The 10,586-nt window shown below is 35.9% G+C and overlaps 2 protein-coding genes across 3 annotated transcripts; one reads left to right on the plus strand and one right to left on the minus strand.

The window, feature by feature from the left end:
* LOC18597210 lies at window positions 366–2,121 on the plus strand. Its single transcript, XM_007026098.2, has one exon. The coding sequence runs from the start codon at window positions 502–504 to the stop codon at window positions 1,624–1,626; it is 1,125 nt and encodes a 374-aa protein (XP_007026160.2). The 5' UTR covers window positions 366–501; the 3' UTR covers window positions 1,627–2,121.
* LOC18597211 (calcium permeable stress-gated cation channel 1) lies at window positions 2,288–8,180 on the minus strand. 2 transcript variants are annotated; one of them, XM_007026099.2, is made up of 12 exons: window positions 7,783–8,180; window positions 7,213–7,542; window positions 6,790–6,942; window positions 6,503–6,638; window positions 5,797–5,898; window positions 5,498–5,617; window positions 5,314–5,394; window positions 4,672–5,012; window positions 4,342–4,587; window positions 3,438–3,762; window positions 3,118–3,351; window positions 2,644–2,907 (listed from the first exon to the last, which is right to left on the minus strand). In XM_007026099.2, the coding sequence occupies exons 2-12, from the start codon at window positions 7,524–7,526 to the stop codon at window positions 2,644–2,646; spliced, it is 2,316 nt and encodes a 771-aa protein (XP_007026161.2). In that variant the 5' UTR covers window positions 7,527–7,542; window positions 7,783–8,180. The 2 variants fall into 2 exon arrangements, with proteins under 2 accessions (XP_017978933.1, XP_007026161.2); XM_018123444.1 differs by lacking the exon at window positions 7,783–8,180 and having other exon boundaries at window positions 2,288–2,907; window positions 7,213–7,526.

Consider the following 10,586-nt stretch of genomic DNA (forward strand, 5'->3'; position numbering starts at 1 on the left):
TTAATTAGTGGGCTGAATCTCAGTCAATGACCCTTTGAATTACTTGGGCCAAATTCTGACCCTTTAAATTCATCTGATATGATGAGCCCATCATTTACAATGAAAAATTCCAAATATTTATAAAAAGAAGTATATTATAAAATTCACAAATTATAATATTAATTGTACAATTATAACATAAATATAGACAAGCTTATCTAGTGCCATCGACCCTTGGTTGCGCCTTCGGTTGCTATGATAAAGACTATGGTTCCTTTCGCAGTGAAGGGTTTTTGTGAAGGTCAATTAAAAATACTGTTTATAGAATTAAAAATATAATAATTTAATGTTAATGAAAAATTAAGAATTTATATTTTAATAAAATAAATAAAATGATTTTAAAAGTTGTTGCAGTACTTCCAAAGAAACATTACCCATTTCGGCTTTTTGCTTATCTTTCATCTCTTCTCCCTCCCTTCTCTGACGTATTTGCTTTGTTGGAATTGGAAAAAAGAGTCTCACATGTTCTCCAAGGCTCATCTATTAGTCAAACTCCGGTGTATTGTCTCTGCCTCGAAACATCAGTTGTCAACAGTCACTGCTGTTCGAATTACCGCCACCTATTCGACGATATGCCAAAACCAAGCTGAAAACCATACGGAAGCAGCTGTAGAGCCTCCGAGGGACTCTGCGGAACTTTTCAGGAAATGGGGTTGCAGCGAAAATGATTTAGGGCAGATCTTTTCTCGCCAGCCTGCTTTGCGCCATGCTCAAGTTGCTCCCCTTTTATCCAAACTCAAGTTGCTCAGTGACTTGGGACTCACCGCTTCCGACATTGTTACGATGATCAATTGTCGCCCTCGTTTCTTTTGTTCTCGTATCAATCATTGCTTCGACGAGCGGCTTGATTTTTTCCTGACGCTTTTCGGGTCACGAGAAGTGCTGCGTAAAGCCCTTGTTAGGAACCCTTCGCTTCTTACATATGACTTCCACGGCACGATCAAACCAGTCATTGCGTTGTATGAAGAAATGGGCATTGCCGGAAATGATTTGATTGCCATGCTCATCTCGCGGCCCACGTTGATTCCTAGGACTTCGTTTAATGACGAGAAGATGGAATATATAAAGAAAACAGGGGTTTCAAAAGGTTCCAAAATGTATAAATATGTGGTTGCTCTCATTGGCATCTCGCGGATTGAGACTATACAGGAAAAAGTGACGAACTTGGAGAAGTTTGGGTGTTCAGAGGACGAGGTATGGAGTCTTTTGGGACGGTCTCCCCTTATTTTGACGCTATCAGTTGATAAGGTTCAAAGGAACATGACTTTTGTTGTGGGCACCATGAAGCTCTCTCCAAAACTGGTGCTTCAGTACCCATTTTTGTTGTTCTGCAACCTGGAAGCTGTATTGAAGCCACGGGTATTATTGGCTGGGAAGCTAAAGGACATGGAGCTTCACCCACAGATTAAGGGAGCAATGATGTTGAGGGCACTTAGGATGAAAGAAAGTCGATTCTTGACTGCGTTTGTTACATGTCATCCAGAAAATGTGGCCACTGAATTGCTAGAGTTTTATAAACATGCTAAATGTGTCAAACGATTGGCGGAAGCCTCAAAGATGAAAGTGCGTAAAGGATTTCCCTTTTGATCCATGGATGGTGACAGAGGCTTCATTTGAATTTTGCTTTCTTTGAAGATGAGCTCTTTATCAACTACAATGTCTTCGATGATCACTAAACGAGCACAGAGGTTACACTTGATCAGTTTTTTCGAATCGAGATCCGATTTGATGAGGAGCTGGAGATTGATTATGTACTCTGTGAGATTCGCAACAGAACTGGCATAGAGGCAGCATTGATACTTGGTCGAGCACTTACAGCGGGCCCGTATGCTGGTAACAACTGCAATATGGGACTGTATCTGATGCATTAATGTTATGCTGCTTTTATAGACTCCGCAACTTGTCTGAGATTTTTTCAGGCAATTCCTTAGGTTGGGATATGCTGCTTTTATAGACTTCATAGCTTTTCTATGTAACTTCCTTATTGGAGGCAATGCCTCCTTATGTACTGATCCATATTAATCAGAAACCTTCACAGGTAATTAATAAAATTCACATATGAATTAATACCTTTTGAATTAATATCGATTCATCCGTGAGTGATCAGACAGTCGAACAATGGTAAATAATGATATTCTATTTATATTATTAATTGTATGTATTTATGTGTACATATATACACATCCATATCATTTGTTCAACAGAAGCATCACCATAAAAAATTCTTTATGTTTAGACAAAACCTCCATAGATCAACATCAAATATGTAATTCTTTGGCTTTAAAAACTAAGAAATTCCTTTAATTGCACTACTGCAAATTCATTAGTCAACATATCAGAAGAAATCTCAAACAAATAACCTGCACAATATTTACTCCATCATCCTCTAAAAGGCCTAATATTGGAGTTCTTTCCATTGATAGCCACAAAATTCACAACTTGTTCTCTTCACAGAGTCTCAAAAGACCAACTCGTCCCTTTGGGTACCTCTTCTTCCGCTATTTTGTTCATTTAATTTACAGTGCCACCCTCTTCACTTCATGATGTTGCTCAGAGTCTAATATACAGTATAGTGCCAACACCAACTCGTACTTTGTACCTAATTTAGGGCTCTGAATGTTCAGGAACAGCCTCCGGCAACGATGGTGAGGATGCACCACTAATTCTGCTAGGCACTGGTGTGTTCCTTCGAGATTGGCGTTTTGTGGGGACCAACACACTCTCATTTTCTGACTTAAACATAAAGTCGTCGCCGTCATCATCATCTTCCTCTTTGAAAACTGGATGGACATATGCATTGTGAAGATAAGGTTTCAAATTGAGGTTTGGTTCCCTTGCACGTTCCAAAGTGTCTTTCATCATTGCTTCCTGAAACACATAACAAAAAAACATAATGACAATGATAACAAGGAAAGCAAAGATCAAGCAAAACATCATTATACATAATGTACATAGATTATGATATGGCAGTCATTCACCATATTCATTAGAAAATGACTGAGATAAGAATAGCAGATTGAGAAAGCTTGTTACAAATTGAATCGTTTAAAACATATATAGCCCAGCAAAACAACAAACCTGTAGAGGATATCTAACAAAAGCAGGTTCATATCGGGCTTTGCAGAATCTGTAGAACCAAATGGTGAGGACAGCAAGAGCAATGAGAAATGGTGTTGACTGAGCAGCTTGCATTGTACTTAACAATCCTATGAGAGCGATTTGCGAGATAAGCAATGCAATTATAATGCGTCCATGGACATCAGGCCAGAATGCTGCAGCACTCTCATACTCTTGATTGTAGACATTAATGATCTACATTTTCAAGGGGAAAAAAAAATCAGACAGAAGCAAAGATTCATTTACCACTGTAAGGAATATTCCATATCTAAGTTCTTTACCTGATGACGGAAGACAACATAAGCTAGCCCAAAGAAAACTATAATGAAAGGAAGCAGAACAGGTGTGATAGTAGCATAAACCATGCCAAGTAGAAAATACAGTTGTATACGAGGTTCCCCGGTGTTGAAGCCCAAACTTCCCGGATCCATTGCCTCCTCCCTATCCTTTTCCGTTTTCACCAACAAAAAATTCTTCAAGTGATAAATTATAAGTGGTTTCAGCATCAAAATCTCTGCTGCTATTCCAGCCCATCCATCGACCATGATGTAAGTAATGAAAAAAGTTGCTCTCATTGGTACAGCTACACCAATTGTCTTAGGAATTCTGCAAAGAAGATAAAAAGATGAAAAAAAACTGTCTATGTTGTAATGAAGCAAATTTCGACACCAAAAACAGAACAGAACAGTAAATGCAACCCAGACTGATGCAGCTAAATATATACAACTCCATCACAAATTATATACATTCCAACTTTTGAAAGGTATGGTACAAAAAATTGTAAACTTAGAAGTTCATCCAAGATTCAGGTCCATAAAGGAATTTCCTAATGATTCCATAAGAAATATCTTCACCCAGTGCAAATTAAATTCTTAAAAATCTAGCATATGGTTTCTGCTAAGTCACCTGCCAGAAATCTAGAAATCTGCAATTTAGAAACCCATTCTATGCATAAAATTGTAATTACCCAATTAAACTGTAACTGAGATACTCTGTCTGACTGCTAGATGGTTTCCTTGTAAATGTATCCACTTTGATGGAGAAACCAAACTTAATACCATTAGAACCAGTCAACTGAGAATCTATACCAAAAGCACTATCATCTGACACTAAGCACGCGAGGATGCATAAAACGCAATTGCATCACTTGAAGCAGATATACAAAGATGAAAATGGAATACATACTCATTTGCTGATTGCTTAATAAATGTGTTTAGCTGTTCCAGTGCACTGCCAGCAATTACGCTGCCGAGGAATACATTCACTAAATTGAAAAGATAGTATCTAGTTGCTGATCTCCTCTCTAAAGATGATATTGATGTAAATCCTTCAAACTTGGACATAATCATCAATATAGTTGGCAGAAAAATGAGAAAGAGCTTCAATACGATACCAGGCAGAAAACCTTGGATTACCGATTTTATAAATTTTCTGCAAAGACAAAAGGGAAAATCAATGGTTATAGTAATGCAATCTAAATAATGACTCAAGACTTGAAACTAAAAAGGAACTCACATTTCAATTAGGGGCTTTAGGAATGGTGCTGCTTTCTCAAGGCCCTCAATGCTGGCCAGAGCTTGTACAGATGCAATTGGGATCATGAAAAAGAAAGTCAGGAAAAAGAATGCTACAGCCATGATCAGCCTCCTAACTGCTAGTGAGACGTATGGAATTGCCAGGTTTTGCCAATATACATCACGTGGCTCAGATGCCCACTCTGTTAACCACAAAGTTGGATTCCTGGATTGTTGGGTTTGAGCACAAACAGCTGCACCCCACCGAGATTTAAAGGAAACAAATGCTGCTGGCATTATGCATTTAGGATCTTTCTTAACCCTCTCTCTCTCTTCAGCTATCTGAATATGAAAATGAGCAATGCACATCATCACCCTTTGAAATACAAACGTGGAGGAAGACAAAATGCAATAACGCAAAGCAACTCATTTTCAATAGAAGATCATCTGATACAACAAAGACAGATATTGCTTCTTGGGGTAGCAGCTGTTTCTAATTTTGAAAGCTTAGGCTCAATAAACTAAGCCAATCTAGAAAATAACTGAGGCTTGGATGCAGCACATAAGAACAGGCTTAAATCTTATGAACAAGTAATAGCAAACAATCTCAAAAGAATGTGCAAGTTGAAAAAGAAATACTTACTTCCTTGGATAACTTCTCAATTTCAGATATGTGATGATCAATTGCATCAACTTTTTCACCCCGGAGCCCAAGAAAACCAGTCTGGTAGAGAGAATAAGCTTATCAAGAAATAGAAAATTTAAAGCAAAGCTGAACATCAGAAAGAGGCCAGCTCTTAAAGCAATGAAAGACTGCAGTAAGTTACCTTCATAAAAGGCCTTTTTGCACTATTTCTGGAATACTTCAGTTGGTAATAGTCAAGCCAATTCTGCTTACTTTTCCTCTTCTTCACCAATTTAGCAAGTTTGTTTGCATTGCATACCGCCTGCATATATTTTCAAGGAGAACTATATCGTAAATGAATTCCATAAAAGGCCTTCCTCATAAATCATAAAATGAGTTCTATAATAGACATCTTTGGATGGGAAGTATGTGCAGTAGAATATTGACAAACTAGAAGAAGATACTATCATTATTATTATAATAAATGCAAAAGGAACACACCTGTTGTGTAAGATAGGTATCTGGGTGATTGACCAGGAAAAAATGCTCCACAGACTCACTGACAGATTCATCTGGATCTGGTGGTACATTCCTAACAAGTACCTACAACAATCAAACTCCATTCAGAAGCATTTTAAATAAAAAACCTCAATCCAATAATATTGCTCAAAGTAGAAGCACTAGCCCCTCAGAGATTTGTAATTTAATTAACTTTCAGCAGAAGAATACATTTATCTTCGTTTAACTGCAGTAATTCAACTAAACCACAATTGGAAACCAGAATACCTATCAAATGATATCATTAACCCTCAAGATCAGTATAATCATTAGCGAAATTCACCTTCCAAAAATGTGTCTATGCTCGAATAAAACAAAGTAATATAAAGGAAATCCCTGACTTCTTCAAAGTATATGGCAAATTGCAAATTCTACATAGATAAACAACATTTTAAGGCCTAAAAAATCCAATAAATGATAAGTTGTTCCCACTTCTCTCAAGAACTTCACTTATGTCAACAAGATTCAAGTCAATGCTAACAAACTTAAAATGTTAAACAAAGAATTTCCAGAACGAAAAGCCAATCAACAAGAAATCATATCTCCTCGAATTTACGATAAAGAACAAATATTACATGGAAAATAATACATAATAATAAAAGTATATATTTAAAATTCATTTTAATAATAATGAAAAGAATGATCTTACAGTAAATTGGTCTGGCCGGCGTTTTTCTGATGCAAGAAATTGCAACCGCATAGCAGCAACTGTCTCATACTCCTTTAGCAACACATAGAATGTCCAGAAGGTAAAGGCATAAGCCACTACAATATGAGTCCAAAGCCTACAACACAGGATTAAATATTATTCCACTGTAATATTCAGTTATTTAGAAAAGAAAGAAAAAAGGGAAAAAAATGTTATAACACTAGAATGAGTTCATCTGAATTACAGGTTAAGATAAAAGAAGTTGGCAATGACAGAAGATCTCCTACCTATCTGATCCAAGTCGAATGTTTGAAATCGAGAGCTTATCAATGTCACTTGAAGTTACATTCTTCAGCTGCAATTCCAATGTTTTATTCGTGTAATTAACTGGCACTAAGACTGCCCATGCAAGGAACGCGATAGGGACAAAAATCTTTAGCCTGCAGGCAAAATAACAAGAGAGCAATCAGAACAAGACAACAGAATAAGATGAAAAATGATAAGGTGGTTCCATGTCTTCACAGCATAGAAACAAGTTTGACCAGCAAAGAAACACCACAAAGGTGAATAATTTGCCTAACATTAGCTAACGCATTTCATCAAAATTCCCATCATCTTAACCAAAAAAAGATGAAAAATTTCAGCAACGAAGCGACAAAGTAAAGCAAAACATGAAGAATTAAGATAACAGAGACGGCCTTGCAGCATACCCTATCAAGTAAATGCGCAAATAAACAGCCGAATCCAATCCAGCGTGTTCAATAAGCTCGGGTTCTGGCATTTTGAGTGCCTCAGGCATCCAATGCAAGAACCTCAAGTAGGAACGGAAATCCAAGTTGACAAATTTCCTCACAAATGCTCCAGACCTCGAAGGACTGCTTCTTAAACCCTTGAGATACCATTTCGGGAAATAAACCCTGTCGTTGAAAGGTTGAAGCCTCAAGATGGCAAACGCTAGAAAGAATACAACCGCACTTAGCAGATTAATGCCTGCTGCAACCCCTATATCTCCTAAAGTTGCCATCTATACAAAATCTCCCCTGCATAAACAAGGTAATTCCAAATCAGGAAATCTACCAAAATCAAACAGTTAAACAGGAAAAAATCACTACTTTTCCGTATAAGAATAAAAAGAAAGTACATTTCACTAGTCAAAACAACTACTTTCCAAACAAAAAAGGAACTCAGTAACATATAACTATATGGAAAATAAATCCAATCCCAATCACCACAAATCATCAAAAAGGAGCAAACATTCAAGCAGGAATAAAAATCCTCACTTGCTCCTATTTTTCGATGTCTTCGAAGGAAAGAAGGAACAATCTTTGGGCTCTCTAAAAAGCAAAAGAAAGTTTCTTTCTTGGTTTTTGCAGATCAGAAGTTGAATTAGGAAGTGTTCGGATCGCTTCAGAACTCAATCAAAGCAAGAACATTCCTCCGCTACTTGGCCAGGGAAAGTGAAACGCACGAAACCCAGAAACCAAAAAGAAATCCTTTCTTTCTCCTCGATAAGATAAGCAGATAAGAAGCCAAAGCAAAACTAAAGCCAGAAACAGGTATCGTGTAGAAGCCAAACCAACAAAAAGTAGAATATCTTACAATAATTCGAGGAATTCTTTTTCTTTCTTTCAAAGATTTGTTCTGATCAAAAAGAGGACCCGGAAATGGTTACTACACTGTTCGTTTTGTTCGGTTTGGTTTGATGTTACGTTGTCCGTTGGGTCACTTTCTTTTATTGTCTGTATCCAAATCGACGGGTTTGATTTTATTTTTATTTATTTTTAATTAATAGGAAATGGTAGCCTTAAATGTCGGCAAGCTGCCACGTGGGTCTCCCAACGGCTACTTTGTGTAAGAACAGGGAGATTTTGGTTTTGACTCGCGGTGGAGGGGCGTGGAAGTCACGGATGAGCGAGATTTGAAGAGAATCCGAACGAATGGCGAAAGCGATTGATGTGGATTGGCTGTCGGCGAGTGTCGGATTGGGATTTTGGGTGATGTGGCCGCGTGGATATAGCGTAAGGTGCGTGGGTACTGTAAGAAGAGGACACATCAAGGATTTAGATTGATGAGATTTTTTTTTTATGTAAATAAAAAAAATAAAATAAAATCGAGATAAATCTCTTGTCATGTGGGTCACCGTCACAGTCGTATTGAGAGTTTGACACGTAGATTCTAAAGTAACCATTTATCCTACACTGAATTATCCTCAAACAAAAATTTCTATATTAAATTATTACAACTCAAAATCTAAAATATAATTTGATATAAAATAATTAACACATTTATTAAATAAATCAAATTAAATTTTATATAACATCATAAATTCTTTTAAATACATTTAATTTGTATAAATAGATATCATAAACAAAATAAACAAATCATATTATATAAATTGATATAATAATATATGAATTAAAACACAAAAATATCATGCTTATAAAGGTACAAAATACGATAATTTTAACTTAAATTTGGTTAACATTGCATTAACAGTTCAATGCTTAACATTGTTGCTGTGTTCTTGGTTACCCCTCTTAAACTTTAAGATTAGCTGGCAATAAAACATGTTTAGTTGAACATTGGGAATTTCCTGAAGCCGGCGGTGGGCAGGATGCCGAATGCAGGCCAACGCCGCCAATGAAAATGACTGTATGCATTAACGGCCAAGAACGGGATTTTGTCAAACTTATCCAATAGAGGAACGGGGTTGGTGCTTGGGCACAGAAAAGGTGTGTGTTGTTGCGGTGGATGCCGCGTTAAACCCGTGGCTAAAGCTTAGAACTCTTGAACGGGAGGCCACGCTGAATACCGTATGGCCGCACATTCAGAAATGAACAGCGGTCAGTTTACTTTGCTTAATTTCTAATTAAATTAATACCTAGCCATCCTCAAAGGATAAAATTTTCACATGTGCTGATTATTTATGTTCATAGTTCAATTAAGTCAAAAGTTTGTGTCATGGAAGCCAGCTTATTAGTGATTTCTTTAATTAATTCATTTTTTTCATTTGGATATTAATTAATTTATAAAACAATTTTAAATTAACTTTCGATATTCATAATTTACAATTGAATCGATCAAAAAATATTTTATATAGTGCTGATAACTAGCTTAATACGAAAGTAGAAAATTTAATTAATTTTTTTAAGTCAGAAGACTGTGTAATGGGAGCCAGCTTTTTTTCTTTCTCTAAAATGAATTCCAACAAATTTCTAAATCCATGACTTGAGTTTGGTCAGGTGGAACGCTGCCTTTCTTTGATTCTAAGTTTTAACCTTATGCATGGCCAAAAAAACAGAGTTAAAAGCCAAAAAAGGAGAATATTTATATATGGTAAGGGACAGAATTTTCTTTTTAATTTGGTCAATAGAGAGAATCAATCAATAATCCCAAAATGTGCATTGTCATATTCAACAAAATAGAAAAAAAGATAAAAAAATTATCTTTTACTAGTATTTTTTTATAATAACAATACATTTAATAGTAAGTAAATGTATCATGAGTCTTGATATGCAGTCAAATTATAAAACTCAAAAACTAAAATCGAAATGATTTCGTTGAATATATACTTTTAAAATTTTATTTTAATTTTATATATTTAAAGATGAGTCGAAAGAAATCTTAAATTCATAATCATCATACATAATTAACAAAAAATATCTATAGAGAGAGAGAGAGATGTGATTACATAAAGCTTATATTCTAGCATTTGGGGGCCATATATGTCATATAATATTTGGTATGCCATCATGTCTTAATTGGAAGGTCATAAAGTATATACCATAATAATGGACTTTACAATCTGTGGGTTGGTTGGCTAGCTGTTCGTCATCTTCTTCCACTTCCTTTTCTTGGGCAATTTCTTTTTCTTCATTATTTGAGTACCCTATAGTGGTCTTTATCTTCATTATTTAAAGATAGAATAAAGAAAATGGAAGGGGAAACAGTATAAAGAGTAAGGAGGAAGACGTGAGATCATGTAGCAATGCACTTAACGTTACTTGAGTTAGAATTCTTATATTTGAAAAAAGGACAAATCAATGGTTATGGATCCCTTTCTATCTGTCTCTAATTCATTACA

This window comes from Theobroma cacao, chromosome 6, assembly GCF_000208745.1.
Source record: "Theobroma cacao cultivar B97-61/B2 chromosome 6, Criollo_cocoa_genome_V2, whole genome shotgun sequence".
Taxonomy (NCBI): domain Eukaryota; kingdom Viridiplantae; phylum Streptophyta; class Magnoliopsida; order Malvales; family Malvaceae; genus Theobroma; species Theobroma cacao.

What these genes read in the sequence shown, in the direction of transcription:
- LOC18597210 (XM_007026098.2), top strand. Translation starts at nt 502, where the DNA reads ATGTTCTCCAAGGCTCATCTATTAGTCAAACTCCGGTGTATTGTCTCT.
- LOC18597211 (XM_018123444.1), bottom strand. Translation starts at nt 7,526, where the DNA reads ATGGCAACTTTAGGAGATATAGGGGTTGCAGCAGGCATTAATCTGCTA. An exon ending in TTGCGCATTTACTTGATAGG is followed by an intron (nt 6,943 to 7,212) that starts GTATGCTGCAAG and finishes TTTTGCCTGCAG; the next exon opens with GCTAAAGATTTTTGTCCCTA. An exon ending in ATTCGACTTGGATCAGATAG is followed by an intron (nt 6,639 to 6,789) that starts GTAGGAGATCTT and finishes CCTGTGTTGTAG; the next exon opens with GCTTTGGACTCATATTGTAG.